Source organism: Acanthisitta chloris, unplaced genomic scaffold, assembly GCF_000695815.1.
Source record: "Acanthisitta chloris isolate BGI_N310 unplaced genomic scaffold, ASM69581v1 scaffold13848, whole genome shotgun sequence".
Taxonomy (NCBI): Eukaryota; Metazoa; Chordata; class Aves; order Passeriformes; family Acanthisittidae; genus Acanthisitta; species Acanthisitta chloris.
The window spans coordinates 96,641-115,871 of NW_008688833.1; the positions used below are offsets into that span (position 1 = coordinate 96,641).

The 19,231-nt window shown below is 37.0% G+C and overlaps 1 protein-coding gene across 1 annotated transcript in view; it reads right to left on the minus strand.

Moving 5' to 3' along the window:
• STXBP5L (syntaxin binding protein 5-like) overlaps nucleotides 1-19,231 on the minus strand; it is a gene marked incomplete at its 5' end in the record, with an annotated part of 122,650 nt that overhangs the window by 71,575 nt on the left and 31,844 nt on the right. Inside the window, 6 exons of the mRNA XM_009081193.1 lie at nucleotides 926-998; nucleotides 2,501-2,655; nucleotides 2,835-2,913; nucleotides 4,481-4,604; nucleotides 11,055-11,138; nucleotides 18,219-18,282. Coding sequence (XP_009079441.1) covers nucleotides 926-998; nucleotides 2,501-2,655; nucleotides 2,835-2,913; nucleotides 4,481-4,604; nucleotides 11,055-11,138; nucleotides 18,219-18,282 — 579 coding nt within the window. The remainder of the gene's footprint in view (nucleotides 1-925; nucleotides 999-2,500; nucleotides 2,656-2,834; nucleotides 2,914-4,480; nucleotides 4,605-11,054; nucleotides 11,139-18,218; nucleotides 18,283-19,231) is intronic.

Consider the following 19,231-nt stretch of genomic DNA (forward strand, 5'->3'; position numbering starts at 1 on the left):
GTTATACCAGCTATGGTTTTTATATTGAGCAGCTTAGCTTATTGAGTTGGTAGACTACTGATTCTACAATGAGGAACTGCAGGAAGAGATGAGTAGATCTCAGTTTATTTCTCACCTCCATCAGTTTGAATGGTTTTATAAGGAGGAAGATCTCACTTTTGGCACATTACACAATGTTATTCTAAATTGAAAAATACAGGAAATTTGGTTCTGATTTCAGTTACATTTATTTTACACTGCTGAGATGATCTGAATTATTCTTGAAAGTGAGATCAGAATATAGTTCACTTAAAATATTTCAAGACATTAAGGGCAAAATCTGTTCCTAGTTATACCAGTGTGAATGTGGATACACATTACTGGTAGTGTTGGAAGCAGAACAAAATATGTAAGAATAGGATATTACATTATATGATATATAGTTCCTCTTTGATAGGAACATTGATTCTGATATGAAAGAACTATTTGTCACTTAAACCACCAACTGGATCATGAAGCAATTCTGTAGATCCATATAAATCAATACCATTATGCAATCAAATACTTAAGTAAAGACTCAAGTGGTAGTCCCTGTGGAGTCAAGTGAAGTTAGTCATATATGTAAGTAGTAGTTGAAGCTGATTCTAAAACACATGTTCAGGTCATAATTCAGCATGTGACCAAGTATTACTTTGGTGTTGAATGAATGCCAAAGGGACTGCAGATTTAGATTTATTTCCAAGTTTAAGAACCAATATTATTGTAAGTTTCTGTTGATTAGCTGGTCTTAGCTCTTCGGGTGGAAGCAAACATATAGAGTGAATTATTTCCAAGAGTGAATGATTTTGGATAGTAAAATGGCATTGCATGAAAACATTTGGAATATCGTGATAATTTGCTGGACAGTTAAATACATAAATAGCTTCATATAAGAATTCATACTTACTTGCTTTGTGTCAGGTCCACGACAATGAGATCTTTTTCCAACAGCACAACTACAGCATAGGGTTCTTGAAATTCTGTAAGCAAGGAATCAAGTATAAAAGACATGGAGTTCTCTCCTTAGTCATTTTAAGCCAGCAAGTCACATTTATGTTCTCTAAACATTCACAGTATGTTAAAAGTTTTAAAGTAGAAATCCTGGACATATCCACAAACTAGGCATATCTGTAAACTAGGGGCAGACAGGAACTGAGAAATGACTTTTGGGTAGTATTGTGGACCAACATACAAAGCAGAAATAGACTTGGCCTATTACAGCCTGCCAGCAGGATGGTACACTCTGAAAGTAAAGACATAGAATATGAATAAGTTGTGCGTATCATTGCATTGCTGAATCCAATTATTATACAGGAAAGTAATTTTCTGTCCAGAAGTAACACTTTCACTGTGTACAATTGCTCTTCAAAAACAGATTGTGCAGTACACTCTATGATATGCAATGCCCCCATTTCCAAGGTGATTCCCAAGAAATTTCCCAAAGGAATCCTGTAAGTCTGCTGTGTTCACATGCTCTTTCCTTCCCCACACTCTTTAGGAGATTATATGGGGTTTTACAATTATTTAATTCTTTTATTCATTTATCAAAATCAAACAATTAAAATGGCAAATGCATAGAGTGCATTTGTTTATATAAAACGATTAAAAAAAGTATAATTGTGAAATTACAACCCTCTTTTCAACAACAGCAAATCGTTCCAGCTTGTGCAAGCTCAGAATACACTCTTCAGATGGCTGATGTCAAAAGGCTGACTAAATGAAAGTAACTGGTTTGTCTTCCTTTCAGTCCTGCTACGAATGCACATTATATGTTGTTTGTGTTTATACAAGGCTATGAATAACACAGGTTAAACCAAAGTGTTTAAATATTAGTGTATGAGCAGGGGAAGGTGCTACAAAACCTTAGTACTGGGAAGTATTTGACACAGTTAAATGAAGGCCCAAACTAACTTTGCTTACCAAAAATTTAATTTTTGCATGACATTGAAACAAATATAAACTATACTTTTCTGCTTGAGGACTTAAAATGCTAAACTTAGTTCCTTTTTGACTTACAGGTTTTCTTAAATTACTTTCTGGAATTGTATGGAAATGTATTTCAGAATTTGGCAGCCCCACAATATGCAGCAAACATTTTTAACAGTTCATTTCATGCTGAAGTGTAAGAACTTTTTTGCAGATAAGTGATAGTTAACTCTTCAATGACTTATCAACCTGTAGATTTGTGGCATCATGAAAAATGTCAGGAACAGAAGCACATATGTTGGATTAATAGCAGTATTTCCTCACACTAGCCCATGTGTTTCAATCTTATATGTGGAGATTTACGCATGTTTTATTGTCCACTCATTACTTGCTTCTTATATTGTGAATGCAAACAAGTGCCAGGTACTTTCAGTTATGCAATTTTCTTGAGATGAAGACAAATATGAGAATGGAATTCCCTGGAATGGAATTAATGTATGAGAATAGATCCCTTCATGTATGTTTTACATAATTGTATTTTGCTTATTGAACTCACCATTTGGATATGGGGTTTCACAAAGAGTTAAAAAATCAACTATAGGGTGATCCATTTCAAGAACTGTAATTGCCTTCCCATGCATGATTGTTAAACTTGGTCTTCGACAAGCCTTGTCATATGACAATCCACCAGAAAATATCACAAATGGCTCACTGTATTAAAAAAACAACACAGTAATTACAAGTCCACATAGGATATACAAGTTTATGCTTTAGGTTTAGTACCTTCAAACAATAATGGATAGTTTTGCAAAAAAGAAAGTGGAAAAGATTCTAAAAGGACTTTAACTCAGGAATGGAATATGGAGTTAATAGCAGAATTAAAAACAAACCTGTTTTTACAGGTCTTGTACTCTACTTTGAGAATTGGTTTACAAGATTCAGGCTTTTTTCCATCTCTTGGAACTTTTCCTAAGGAAAGGAAGAAGATGAAAACGCTATTAAAACATCATGAAAATAGAACTATCAAACTTAAACATACACATTGAAGCAAATGCATGAGCAGTAAGAGAACTGGAACTTTAAACCTACAGATTATGAGTATTAGCTCCTATTTCTGTAAAATATGCATTTGTCTAAATTAATGACATTTACTATGTCTTTTTACTGCCATACACATCTATAGGACCATAAAGAGCAGTTTAAGGATATTTAATCCCTATGCAGAATACTGAGGATGACACTTAACTAATAATTAATGAATTAGACTAAATGTATACCTTTTTTTTTCTGAACACATTATGACCATAAACAGCTTAATTTTTTCCTAAGCCATCCTTAAATTGACTCAATTCCTTTTGTTGACAAATTGTTACATGCTCCAGAGTATAACTTGTTGAGTGATAAAATTAAATGAAGCATGCAATCAAAATTCATTGGTTCTTGGTTAATTATGACTCAGTACTTTCTTCCAATCAGAGAAAAGTCACTTGTAAACTAAGAAAGAAAAAAAAAAGCAATTTGTTGCTTTAGAAAGTCTATACTTGCTTTCAACAAGAACCTGATTGGAGATCCTCCAATCTATTCTAGACTATTCTCAGAGGTGCACAGTGATGTGATGGGAGACAAAGGAATCAAGCTGTGACACAAAAAATTCTGGTTAGATATCAAAAAAAAAAATTGTCCCACGAGGGTCATGAATACGGGAAGATATTGCCCAGAGAGGTTCTGCAATTTGGTTTTGGAAGTGTTCGAGTGCCCAGTGGCCTGAGCTTATTGATCAAATCAAACCTGTTTTGATATGGTGGTTAGACTACATGGCCTCTGAGAGGTTCTTCTGAAATAAAGTAAAATTCTATGACTAAAAATGATAAAAGAGAAGGAATTAGGAAATCTAAGAAAATGACAAATCTTTTTTTGGGTTCCCTAGATCCTGCCTTCTCCTTCTTCCTCCCTCTCACCCTGTCAGGTTTCTTGGTAATACACTGATTTGCAATGGAGTCAATAGTTTTTTACCTTATTTATAGGAAGCAATGGCATATAGAGAGTCCCAGCTATAAAAGATACACCCATTTCTTAATATGACTCCTTTAAATTCTTCATTGCAGCTCTTTGGGAAGCCTTGAACCATCTCCATGACAAGAAACACAGTGCCTTGTACAAAATGTACTAACTTCTTGTGAAAATTGCACATAAGAGCACATAAGTACAAAATATGAAAGAAAGAAATGTGAAAATCTCATAGCCTGAGGGTCTCACAGACCAGCAACAGACTCTTAAAAGGAATTGGATAAAAGAAGAGATAAGAGTAATATTAGCCAGAAAGAGATATTTATGACACCAATTTAAAAAAGAGAAGGTTTTATCTGAACCACTGATTTTTATAGTAATTTGCAGCTACTATGCAGATCAAAATATTTATGCAAGAAGCAACTCTGGATCTGTGCTATAATGAAAAATGAAATAAACATAGATATTAGCAAACAGTATTGAGAACATCATATTGCCTTTAGTTATACATTTTAACTATCAGAATTACCATGTGGAATTGTGGTCTGGAATGGCCTGTTAGGACTCTTCAGATTCCATAGGGTCAAGCTGCCATCAGAGTGACTGCACATGAACTGTTTCCCTTCATGATGCCAAGCAACAGAATGAATAGCCTACAGAAATTAAAGAAGAACTTGAGACTAAAATGGAATACAACATTAACACTAATGATATTTGAATGTATGACTTTGAACTGCATTATTCTAATGGAATATCAACAGTTGGATGGTTCTTGTTTGTCTGAAGTCCATTACCATCACTTCTTAGCAACCAATGGCTGTAACCCACAATTCATCATAAAGGCTGGTGGAATAAAATAGTGTAACAAAGCCTGTACTGAATCAGACAAAAATTGAAGGAATAGGGTATTAAGGCAAAAGTTTAAGAACATGGGACATACATTGCAATTGTAATATGTCTGATAGCTCACCTTGGAAGTATTTAATCTGGCAAATATAACAGGTAACATACAACACATGCAGTCTTTCCCAGAGGAAATAACACACTGTTCTTGAATAATTTACACACACATACTGACATACTTAAGTTGCAGAGCCAGTACACAGAAATCTGGGATGTTTAATGTAAAAAACCAAAATACTAAATAGATCAGGATTGTTTCTTTGAAAGAGGAAATAACCAAAACAATGACATAAGATACTTTTGGAACAGATAGTGCATCAGAGAAGAGGAATATTGCACTCTTATGTGCACACTACAAGTACCACATGATGAATGTTATGTATGCCAAAAAGCAATACTTCTAAAATTAATAGACCATTCTTAGTATTCCGTGCATAATTAGTGGAACTGACTGAAAATATCCATAATTATATCAAACTAGCAGAAAAGATAATGGTGTAAGTCCTTCCCTTTCACTGGTATGTGCTAGAAATTAACAAAAGCCATTTTCTGACAAAACATTCATTGTATACCACAGTTTCTCACATGTTCCCCTCAGAAGCACAAACTCACAGAATTCTCCCTTGAATCCATATCCCTTCCAGAAATGTTTGCTGCCAAATAGCAAGAAACACAATATGTCTTTATGTAAATGTAAATAAAAGAGATCTATTTTTGAATGCAGTTTAATTAATTTCCATTTTTTCCCAACCTAGCAAATGCCAAGGCCTTGCATGCACTTGCACTTGCATATAGCCATTTACCTGATTTATTCAACTCACTTTAAAATCATGCCTGGGTATTCGTAAGTCAGCACTGCAGTTGTTCATATCAATGTTGCTTAAGCTGACAAGAAATAAAGCTAAGTGCTACTGGCCACTCTTCAAAACTCCCTGTTAGTCTTCCTCTTTTAATAATTGTATTGATTGCTATGGTTGATAATGGCTCATGGTCTGGAGAGAGCATCAAAAGAAACTGACACAAGGGCTGTGACCCTTTACCAAAGCTTCACTCAGCTCCTGAGGCTGGACAGCGCAGCCACAAATGAGTCTCTCTTAAGATGACCCAGATGTTTCAACAGGAGTCTGACATGCCTTGTGTCTTGACTTGCCTTGAATGCTTGACTAACACACTAGTAAGATAATCATGTCAAAAAAGACTCAAAACCAGAGCTGAACAAAGTGAACTCTAGATATTTGTCTATGAGTGACACAATGGGTATCACTCAAACGTCTACCTACCAGAGGGAGGTTGGCACACAATTTCTCTTAAAGACCCAGAAGATACCAAACTACAACTGGAGCAACAAAAGGCAACACAGAATGACAGTTCATACAGAGTCCAATGTGGCTGCCCTCAGGTAGTAAGAACCTTAGATCTATGGGGAGTGCTGCTTCATTTACACTGAAGACATGTCCATCCTCATGCAAAATAATTCTGACATGAGCTCATTCATGCTTGCTATCATGCCAAATTTAAATCTGGGTTTGATGTGTTATCACACTTAGAAACTTTTCACATGGCTACAGTCACTGTGTCTGAGCAGGAGCTAGTAACTAGCAGCTGAAAACTGTACCAAGCTGCTTGTTAAGCTGCCTCTCAGCTAGTAGGTGCCACCTGCCAGCATAAACCTCCTGTGGAGTGGAGCTGAGGTGGAATGCTCCTCTCACAGACAGCTGGCATAACAGCAACTCAAACTGACCTGCCTCAAAATTGGCATGAAAAACTTAGAATCACTTTTGGAGGTCTCAGCTGGGAGTAACAACTAATACTGAAAGATGGTACTGAACAAATCCCAAATTTTCTCTCTCCTAGAATATGTCTAACATTCTGATCCATTTCTTTAGCAACCACACATAAAAGGAGCAATTATTTGCTTAGAACAGGAGTTCATCATGGTGGGTGACTCATATGAATGTTCACACAGTGTATGCATATGAAGCATATCACTCCAGATTGGGTATGTTTCTCCTTCTGCAATACCCACAATGACTGCATATATATTCCATCTTCTCTCATGATCAGCATGTACTAAAATTAGGCATCCTCAACACCATTTCAGTTCCTTCCCAACCACAAACCTTCTCCACTTAGAAGAACTCACAGGGTCTTTAGGACCACTTTAACCACTTTAACAAGAATTATACTCCTCTCATCCTATTGTTTGAACGTATAAAATCCTTCGTGTTAGTAGTACTGCAGGACCATTACAACAAGGGCCACATTCAATTTGATACTTCCATAATATCATAGTGACTCACAAAGGTGGGGAGGTGTCATTTGGCAAATGTCTCTGAGAACTCTGGAGCTTCATTTTGGAGATGTGTTCCAATGAAAGATGGTTGTTTCAGAAAGATCTGAATGTGTGTTGACACAAAATTTCAAAGTCTGCAAATGAAGATGGCTGTGGTTTTGCGTCTGCCAACTATCAATAACAACTTGAGAATCCTTTGAAAGACCTGTCCTGTTTATGTACTAACTTGTCAAACAATTGATGGAAACAAATTTTTGAAGGAAATTTCGAAAGGGTTTGCAAGGAAAGCCTTTTACACAGGTCATCATAGAGGAGCATTAATTGGAAGGGCCTCAATATCTTCTGCATGTCACCACTGAGAAGCTGACAACCATCATCACAAAGAAATTTGCAGCTGGCACCTTGAAGAGAAAACACAAGATTCTTTAGTAGGGCATCTAAGCTCCACCCTGGGACCAGGTGTTTCACAACATTTTTGTCTCTTGAGAAACTTCGACACAGTAGAGAATAAAGCATAGAAACCCCTTGTATCAGGAGCTGATGAACTGAGACAGCCTTTAACTGGTACCAGTGGGGCTGAAAGAGAGACAGGGCTCTGCTGAGCTCTAGTGAGTAAACCATAAGTATCAAGGAGAAGCTTTAAAGGGAAGATACAGGCTTACAAGAATACCAAGCAGACAAGTTCCAGATAATGCAATCTGTACAGCCTTGTCTATAATGGTGAGAAGAAATCTCATTTTATATGAGTGGATATGTCTTATCTATGAAAGGTTCCCAGCATTCAAGACATAAAATATAGCATGATGAAGTAAGGAATGGGGCTCTAAAGGCTGCATTTCCAGAGGGCAGAGTCTTCAACTTCATCCATTGCAAGTTACTGGGTTGTCTCCTTGAGCTGTTCATTCTAGGAGCAATGTGTCCATGACATTAATTTGGACAGCAAGGAGAATGACAGTGGATACTTCTGCAAGTATTGGATAGATTCTGTTAATATTGTAGGAAACAACTTATCTCCCTGTCTTAAGATTACCCATATTCTGAGGAGATGTCAGCAACATATGTCTCCTATCCATGTCTGGCAGTCTCATGGGATGTGAAGTGTCACACTGGTATGACAGTGCCATGCAGCCTAGAAAGGATAGGCAAGATTTCACAGTGGGGATGTCCTAGTGGACTGAGAACAGTTATCCCTTGATGATCCTTTTGATAGCCAACTGTTCAAGTATGTCAAGAAGGAGGACCTAGTCCATCCAAGCTGAGTGTTTACTACCTCTGTTGAAAAAACAGCACTCAATATAGTGAAAGAAAATTAATGGAGCAGACCTTTTAATAATGGTTCTTATTGACAGTGAAATGAAAGCATTTCTTGTGGCAGAAAAGAAATATCTTAAAATTCATGAGATATGAAACTCTTCCTCTCTATAACAATTGAATGTCAGCAGGTAATGTCCCCATCTTGAAGCTGAAAAGGAAGAATGTTTAGATTTTTAGCTAGACAGTTACCAGCCTCCTCTCTTGTCTATCAAGAAATACCTGCTTCTCACTCCCATACTGCACAATGACAGGTTCTATAGATCTGAATAACAGCAGAGAGTCTCCTCCTCAACAGCTGGTCTGGGAAGTCTGAAATCCTATGCCATCAAGGGTAACAGGAGAAATCAAGCTGAGGCTTGATCCTGAGACAGCAACAGTATTTGGATGAAGTATTGAGGGGACTGACATATATTTGAGTGGCATTACCAAACCAGACAGTTATCTGAAGATTACAGAGAAGAAAGAAGTTGCCCTGGTGAATAACACTGACAGTCCATCAAAGACAAGAAAATAAGCTGTTTCCCATGGTACACACAAAGTGCTAATGGAGAAGCCTTGTGCCAGGGGAATTTTTGATACTAAACAGAAGAGTCTGCTGCACTGGTAAGCCAAAAAAGATAGTTTCATCTGATGATCCTTAAAGATGCCAGAAGAGGAAGTGGTGAGTTAAATGAGATCTCCTATACTTTCACCATCAAATGGGGTGACTACACTAGTTACAAAACTTTTGCTAAAGAAAGCATAATGGTAGTAAGAAAAATAAGGGTGGATTAATTTTATTCAGAACTCATGCAAAGATGCACTTTGGTGTTTAATGAGGATGCAGAACATTTACAGTAATTTATCTGAGACTTCACAGATAGCCAGCAGTTGCAACTGGCTGGCTCAGTGCTAGGACAACACTGAAAGACTGGTTAGACATCATGGGGCACAGAGGCTTGATATCTGTCCAGATCGCACGCAAAAGGGGAGCAGGAACAATGATTTCTGGACTGTGATCTTAGGCGACCAATCCATAAGATCAGGCTTAGATTTGAAAACTTGGCTTGGTGCTAAATACCAAGTGGCACATGCTGAACTAATAATTTGTGACTCACAAAAGCTAATATAACCCAGGACTTAAAAAGGAATATTTTTTTTAGTGGCTCCCTAAGGGAATCCTAGCTGATCTGGAACATTATGAAGATGGAGCCTAAAAGCCTGGAATAAAGTACAGTGGCTAGTCACACAACCCTTTTAAAAACAAAATAAGAATCTTGCAACTATTTCAGCAGACAGTAAGAAACCAACATAAGTTGCATGAAGTGGAGTAACGACACAGCAAGTAACCACTGAGGAGGAAAGCACAGGACTGATAAAAAGGTCAAAAAATGTTCCTGAAGACAGTGCTGAAAAATGTGGACCAACTAAATTGTATGAGAAATTTTCAACACCCAACCACTCTGTCTCAACAAGGGGGAAAAAAAGGAAACAGCTCTATGAAGATCCTAGTTTATGTAGTCTCATTCTGAGTACAAGAGAGGACAGTAGGTGGACACACATGCCCCCACCCTTCCTCAGGAGACCTATAAAAGGAAAAAGTTGTCCAGTCTTAAGTAATAGAACAGGTGCAATTTCACAAGTGTATGCACAGACAGACTGTCACTTAGAGACAATTTAGTGGGCATGTCTTGAGGCGTAAGTGCTGGCCTGTTTAAACTCTGAATTACCCTGTCCTATAAAACATTTGCTATGTGGATGCCCAGAATCTTTACCTTGATGTTCAGGGTACTTCCAATGTGTCTGAAAGCAGGTCTGAAAGAGTGCAGGGTTCAGATGTATCCAGCCTACTTTTTAGAGGAAAAATAAATGTGTATACTCCTTACATGTAATAAAGTGACAAGGTGAAGAAGGAAAGACAACTACATGAAACCAATTGCTCCCTGGATCACTTTAAAGGAAATGTCCTTTTACTACCTCCAGTTGTAGTTATATTCACATTCATCCATGGTGAACTTTAGTGAAGGACTGGTAGAACAAAGCATGTATTTCCCTGGGGCTAGTGCTAAAACCCTAACTAGAAGTATATCTATTTTTGAAACAGCTTGATTATTGACACAAGAATTGCATCTGTGGTTAATACAAGCTGCTTACAAATGACAAAAGACTATTGTCTGATAAAACTAAGACAGTTTTGAAAACCTTTTAATCAGATCTTGAGTACGAGATAATATCAATAGCTAGACAAAGTAATTTGTCTTTCATTCTAATTAATGCTTTGGTAATACCCAGTAAAGATGATTATATAGTTCTTAATGTAGCTATATTAGAGGTCATTGCTATGCTGTTCAACTGAGGCTTCCTACACAGAAGTTGATGAACTCATCAGAATCAAGGGGAAGAGATCCCATGTCATAGTACACTCATGACAGCCAAATTCATCAGAACTAGAGATTTCAGGTTTTGATTTCTATTGCCAATAATTTGCTCAAAAGCATAGCACAAACAGTATTTCCAGAACTAGCAATGCCTTAAGATAAATATCCATCTGCTTGGTAAGACATATGGCAAACTGCTGAATAAAGGCTTTTCTGAATTAATGGAAATTACTTACTTCATCATAATAAGCTCTCAGATCAGCTCTTTTAGATCGTAAGTCCCAGAATACGATAGTCCCATTTTCGTAGCCTATCAACAGCTGCAGGAGGGAGATGAACACAATTACAGTTTCTGATTCAAATGGTATATATAAACATCAAATAATATAAAAAGAAATGCCAAAGCGATGTGCAAGATTGTCATTTGCTCTACAAGTAACACATTACTTTCAAATTATCTTTCAGTATAAATTACTTCACATTACTGACAATTTAAGATAGGATATGGAAACAAGATGTGCTTTATACAGGTTTTTCTCCCCCTGCAAGATTATATGCCTGGACAGTCTTCATCATTGCATATCTGCTGAAAAAATAAGATTGTAGTGTGGTCCTATCAGCTCTTAACTTCCTTACCCTTTGTTGGAGAGAAAAATGTTTGACACCTAAGAGATCACTTAAATAACTTCAAACCAAGTAGTCACCAGATTAAACTCTCAACAGCTACTTATATTCCTTTAATTTGTGCTTTTTATTGCTTTAAAACATTCTGAAGAACTCCTCCTGCAGAGAATAAATTGCTTCCTTTTCTCAAAATTAGAAATAAATTAACTGATATGCCAATTTTTACCACTTCTAGAACCATTATGTTATATTACCATGCACATCTGAGAAATACCAGAAAAGAAGATTTGTGAAAAGATGAAAGAGAATAAAAATGATGCTCAGGAGAAAAATAAGAATGAGTACAATTTTTTTCTCCTGGTCTCCATTGCAAAGAACAGAAATATTGATCTGGCACTGTTGAGTGTTCTTCATTTAACACAATTAATTTCAGATCTTATGGGCAATCTGACGTCTAGACTACTTAGGTGTCCTGGTTTCCCATAGAGTTCATCTTCCTTGGAATCTGTCTTGGACATGAAGACTGGTAATGACCAAACTGGCAAACTCACACATTTCTGCTATAGAATATTTTATACAGCTGGCAATGATAACAGCAGTTGTTCATCATCTATAAACACATGTATCACAAAATGCAGGGAGGAATTTACAGTTTCTATATTAAGAATTTGAGCAGAAGAATATCAAGATAATCTCTTAGTTGGTGAAACCTTAATAGCATCTTTGCTATCATTCACTTTAGCTTATGTAAGTCATAAATATGAAACCTGTCTAGGCTGCTAAACAAAACATCACTTTCTTTCCAAGTTAAGTGTAACTGATACGTCAATACTGCTACAAAAGAGTTTGGGAATACTCTTAGTCCTACTAGATGAGATTCTTTGTGTTGCCAGGAGAATACTAATTATGTGCAAATCTATTAGTTAATCTGGAAATGATTTATAGTTAATATTTTTAATACCTGAATATGACCAATACCTGATTACTTGAGAATTAATCTCCTGAAAAAAATTCAAACTGTCCTGAAGAAATCCCAGAATACTTAGCATTGTTGCTCTGTATGGATCCATATGGGATTTTGTAGCAGAGTCAGAAAGCATGCAGCTAACCAGATAGCACTTGTGTCAAGATGTCTTATGGTATTATATCGGTTGCCATTGAGAGAGTGACCTGCAGCTGCTTTCACTGTTAGCATAGTGATCCTACATGGAAATCATTTCTATATCCAGGAGTTAGTGATCCACATAGCAGCTAACCTGCCTAGGTACAGGCCTGTGCTGTGTTTTGCTGTGCTGCACACAGCACTTGGCTTTCAGCCCTGCATTGTGCTGCATATGTTCCTTGGCCACAAGACAAACTTAGCTAGCTAATTCTAAAGAAGCCTGCAGGCAGCTCCCACCTGGAAAAGCCAAGTACAGCACCTTCATGCCTTTGCCTTTATCTTAATGCAAGGCAGTATATGTGAGCATCCTTTTGCCTGACAGTAGAAATTGATAGGGTTGGGTTTTTTTTTCCCAAAACAATCTTTTGAGATGAGGCAGTATATGTGAGCATCCTTTTGCTTGACAGTAGAAATTGATAGGGTTGAGTTTTTTTCCCAAAACAATCTTTTGAGATCTCCAAAGACCAAAATGCTGGCAAGGCTCTTCACAGAGGTGACAGCACAGTGTGCTGTGCCCTTATTGGAGGTTCATCCAATGCTACACAACTTGGGGTTTCCATTATCCACTTTGTATTAACTTCAATAACTGGTATTATAATCCTGTGTTATGGAGTGCCCTCCTTACTGTTGTCACAACAAGCACTTGCACCAGTGCATTATGGCTGGGTACCAAACCAGTGAAGTCCAGTACGTATCTACCAGTATTCTCTTCACTTCAGCTTTTCTACAGATACATTCCGAAAACTAAAGGAATAGAAAAGCATTTACACGTATCTACCAGTATTCTCTTCACCTCAGCTTTTCTACAGATACATTCAGAAAACTAAAGGAATAGAAAAGCATTTAAAATGTGGCTCTGTTTCCTAATAAGCCTTTCTCCCTGGTGAAGCAGGCTTGTCTTTTCATTTTTATTACTCTCTTTTGCAAAGACATCATGCTACAGGTAATTATTAAAAGGTTAAATACCTCTTATCAGAGACAGCATTTTACCTGATCTATTGCAGAAATGCTTAATACACAACAGCACTACAGAATTGCAAGACACAAAGTGCTGTGATTTCAGGGAACAAATTGAAAGGTAAACAGATTTGCTGCTAAGCCGTGAATCTCTCTTTTTGTTCAGACAGTAGCTTTGCTGCTTTACTGCAAACACTGTGATATGACACTAAAGTCACAATCCAACTGGGTGAATGTGATTAGTTTCATTGCTGGTACATTCATGATGCTCCAGGCTCTGACCTGTCTGAACCACAGGAAACTCAAACATTCACACTTCTCTCAGTCATGGTGATCAAGACTTGAGAGATCTATAAGACAAGCACTGTGCCTGTAATAGAGGTAAAAAGTAAGACATCCATAAATGCAGTTGGAGGGGAAAACACAGACAGAGAAGAAAAATACATGTAAAAATAGCCCAGGATGGAAAAAGCCCCTGAAGATTTCTCTTCATCTTGTGTTTCCTGCTGCCCTGTTTAATTACTCATGCTTAATTAGGTTACAAAACATGTAGAAGGCTGGACATAATTTGAAGGAGAGAGAAGTTCTGGCAATATCTGCCTTGTTTAGTGGAGCTGCTCCACATTTTGACTTAAATCTTTCTTCATGAAATGCTTTTGATGATGGTATTTTAGGGAGATTTCTCCTTTGCAATCAACTAGTTGCATCCTGGTACATGCCAGCAAGCCTATTCCTTGTCCTGGTAATGCTGGGAGAAAAAACCAAAACAAACAAGCCTGACAAATGCACACTGTATTTACATATTATTAGATCTCAGAACTCAGACTCAGAGATAGGAAGATTAGTACACTAGCTAATAGTTAACAACATTAAGCCTTTTCCTATTAAGCTTTCTCCATTTGCTGGGAAACTGCAGATCATTGCAGTTAATGTCCTTTTCTGTGTCAGCAAGAAAAATCATGTTTGCTACAGATCTGCCACTTATAAATGTCCATGCACTTCAGCCTGTTCCTAATGTACACTTCTTCATTGATTTGGCAGACACAGTTATATTTCATGAACTTAATCACTAGGTCCACAAATTGTTCTTCAGTGACATATTAAATGCCCAAATTCTCTTTGATGTTTGTCTTCCAGCCACAGCTTGCTAGATTCATAAAAGAGACTGTCTCCAAAGTCTTCCTGGATAGTTTGCCTGGAGGGCACTCTGGAAAAATTTTGAATGGCAGAAATCTCCTGGAATTACATTCACTCTTTCGGCACAAAGAACACGATCACCAGTCACTGATATAAACTGGAATTTTTAGGAATTCAAAGAATTTTAATGAAAAAGGTGAAGATACTGCCAGAACACAAATTTCCCTGGCTTTCTTATGATTGTCCTAGATTTGGAAAGGTTTGACTGTGTTTTAGGACTCTCAACCACTCAGAGCACATAGGAGAATGATAGTTATTTACTTCAGAGAAATAATCCCAGACCTATAAACAACTTTGTGATACCCCAAAGAAGGATATCCTACTGGACCCTTGCAGAGTGCAATATCCTTGTACTTGTGGAGTACAAGAGTATCTGTATTCTGTAATGATTATGATTTGTACCTACTATTAAATTCCTGAAACATATGCAAAGAACACTTTTATCTGCTGCCTATCATGAAGTGATGTGAGGAGTCTGACTTCTCCCAGCACCTCTTTGGTTAGCTTGAAGCTGAGGAGCTAAGCAGAGTATGTAGAATAATCTTCAAATGGCTCTACTATCTAAGAATACCTCTGTCAAATTAAACAAAAGGTCTACCTATCACAGTATCTTGTACTGAAATGGCCAAGAGCAAATAGCAAACAACAATATGGGAAGAGGGCAAGTACTTGTCATACTCTCACATATTCTTTCAGCCTAATTTTCTCATTCAAATATAGCTATCAACCGCCTAGCCACAGTTGTGGTTAACCTCATATTTAAGAATCTTTTAGGAGAATTCAGCAAACCTCTTCAGTTACCCTCAAATTGGTTTCTCTTGTGTTCACTTTTCTAGTCACGAAAAGTGTCACGAATGTTTATATTGTGGCCAATACACACTTTCAGCATGCACAGCAGCATTTGGAAAAAGTTTTATAGCTTCTACCCATTGCACATTTGAAGAAGTACTTACTTGGCTTGTTTGGAATATGCCTTGTCAGCTTCATTTGATGCCCTTTCAGTGTTTGTATTGAAAGAGACTATGAGCTGTCTCCATCCTCTTAGTATCAGTTGTGATTTTCAAACTTGGAATCACAATCAGGTCTTTTCCACAGTGAATCTTCCTGTCTCACTAAACTGTCTCTCATATTGAAAACTTTGTCCCTTCTCTGAATTTCTTTTAGCACAATTATGTTCTTTTATGAGACAGAAGGACAAGTATTATACTCAGCATTGAGCAGGCAGGTCAACCATGCCTTTCTTTAACAGTCCTATTTTGTTCTCTATTCTTCTCCAGATAACCCATTGTTTTATATGTAAAGTCAAAAATATTTTCCCCTACATATATCACTTCTCATCATTTACACTGAATACTTACAAAAGACAGTATTTTACCTGCCATTTTACTGCTGACTTGCTCAGCTTCCTAAAGCCCAGCAAACCTGATCACGTCACTGCTTACTCTCTTTTCTAGGCTGTTTACAGCTATGTTGAACAGCAAAAGTACCAGAAGTTGTTGGGGTTTTTTATAATTTTTTTCTCATTCTGAATAATGATTGTTTTATTCTTTGTTCTTTCAACCAAAGTTTAATGAGACTTAGTTGAAAAATGTTATTATTTTTTCTCTATTCTTGGATATTTTTTATCTAGAGCTGTGTCTTTTGATTTAATGCTTGGATTTTCCCTTCTGTCTGCATGTACCTTTTACTGACACCTTCCTGTAAACATCAAACACTATCAATTCCACATTCTGCACATCTGCAGGCATTTTGTTAGCAACAGTTTGTTCTTTACACCACTCTCAATCTATCAACGATATAAAGAGCTGCACTGGGATGGTTTCAGTATAGCTTACATTTTCTACTCTTTCTCCCCATAAATTTTCAATGTTTGCTTTTCATACGGATCTGTCTGATTTTGCTGTTGTGGTTAGTATGCTAGTACTTCATCAGTGTCCAGATGTCTCCCATGTGCCATCTGAATAACAAGCACTTTTATTTCCAAGCTAGTTCTCCAACTCCCTCTCCTGGGTCCTTTTCATCTTCTCTCTTTCTGCTGAAAGATATTATTAGGTTTCTGCTTGGACACAGTGCATGACATTCCTGTAAGAGACATTCACTCACAAGACCATTTTGTCCTTTTCATATCCTTTTTTCCCAACACTGTGTGCTTTATATCATCATCAGAGGTTCTGTTGTGGCCAGCAAACAAGAATGTTGCCTCATCTATAAACCTTTACTTTTAGCAGCTATTTTGCCATAGATAGTTAAAGAGCATTTCTTGATGGATTCTTTTTTAAAGCTAAACCACTACACTTCATAGTGTTTAATTACTTTATTTGATAGTATTCAAAACTACTTGATCTATTGTGATTCTTCCAAAAATGCTTAGAGATCCCATCTAAGTTGCTGGAGGGCTAGCTCACAAGCTCACCATTTGTACACAGTTCACCTTGAAACGTGAATAAGTCCAAGGACAGATAATGCAAATGAAAATCAGGTGTAGCCATCAGTCTTTTCTAGGCACCCATAATTTCAGCATAATACCCCCCATATCGGTATCAGAAATTCAAATTGCTGCTGGTTTCTACCAATTATCAGCTGTTATGTGAGGCAAAACTGTCAAACAGATACACCATTTGTAAGATGCAGTACTTTATAAATACACACTAAAATGCAATTACTAAAAATGATCAAAAGCAAAGAGAGTTCCCTTCCGCACAGGCAAACTGCTCAAAATAAATCAGTTGCTCTAATAACCAAAATGCATTTTTGAAAAGCTGCCATACAAATAAAGCCAACTCTAATTTTGCCTCGTGGTGGTATCAACCACAACCCTAATGCTCTGACTGTATGTTTTGCTTTCACTTGTGGATAGATTTTTGTGAACAAAGTTGAAGACAGCAAACAGCAGGAAGTTCCAAAAGCAGGTTACAAGCCTTAGAATTCTTATATAAGAAAATACTTGCTATCTTATGAAAACTTACTCTAATGCCTTCATAACAGCATGCTTATACAAGTACTGAAGTCATAGTACAGTTTTTAGTCAATTCTTTCTTATACAAAGTCAAGTTTATTTAATCAGGAACAATTTTGATTGGTTGAAGGTTTCAAAGTACATAATGTTGTCTTTATCACACATTTTTAATAATTAAATTTCATAGAATCATAGAATCAACTGGGTTGGAAGAGACCTCAAAGATCGAGTCCAACTCTACCATCATTACTAGACCATGGCCAGGGATGGTGAATCCACCACCTCCCTGGGCAGCACATTCCAATGCCTGATCACTCTCTCTGTAAAAAAACAATTTGTGCAAAGATAATTTTTTTCCTAAAAACTGTAAAATAATAAAAGTGACCTTGGAAATAGAGAAAGAAAGCAGATGATAAAATTAGTGAGAAAGAAAAAAGAAAGAGCTATCAAAGTAAATAAAGACTATGAAATGTTGCGAAGTTTTATACCATTAGTTGTACTCACTTTTCCCTCATCTCTTGGGCTGTCACTTAAATGTACAACTGGACCAGGGTGAGTCTTTGTGGATCTGCAAGATAAAAATCAATTAAAATTTGTGAATTTTTTTTTAAAGAGCTAGATGCTCATCTTAATTTCTATGTGTGTTAGCATGTACATCCAATGGTTTAAAAGTAATTCTAAAAAACCCAACAGGGGAAGGCAAAGTTACAAATGCTTTTTCATGTTCTCCCCTATTTGCTTTTTGCCATCATGAGCAAATATTCTCCTTTGTTAATGAATCCTTTCTTCTATTTTTTTAAAAATTTCATTATTCCTCCTATTACAGTAGTTTTTATCTCTTATTTCCAAGGCATTTTTGCCTTTTCTGTTCTTTACTCCCTCTCTTTCTGACTCTCCCTCATCACTTGTCAATTCCAAGGCTAGTCTGCCAAGAATTTGTAAACTCTTCACTGGATTAATTTCAAACACTTAGAACATGACTCACCAAGTTCCAATCTCATTACTGACAGGGCATCAGTAATCTCAGCTACACTGCTCTATCAGGTAGCTTCTTAGCATTACTGCAGTGGGTTTCAGAAACAGAGCATCTTGCCTTTGTCTAATCTGTAAAGCCTTATAACATCATCAGACCAACTAATACAGTTATACCCACAATGCATGTTCAGTGAGGCTCCTGAGCCATAAGACCCATCCCATGAGTCTTCATAAGCCTATATAAAGATCACTTATTGTTCTTGCCATCCCATCTCTTTTTGTAACATATGCTAACAACATATTCCAACAGTACAGGGACTGCTACTTAAGTTATTCATGTCCAGCACCTGATGGCAAATGCAAATCATAGGTAACTGAATCATAGAATCATAGACTCAGCCAGGTTGGAAGAGACCTCAAAGATCATCGAGTCCAACTCCACTGTGGTTACTAGACCATGGCACTAAGTGCCACATCCAGTCTCAGCTTGAAAACCTCCAGGGATGGTGAATCCACCACCTCCCTGGGCAGCACATTCCAAT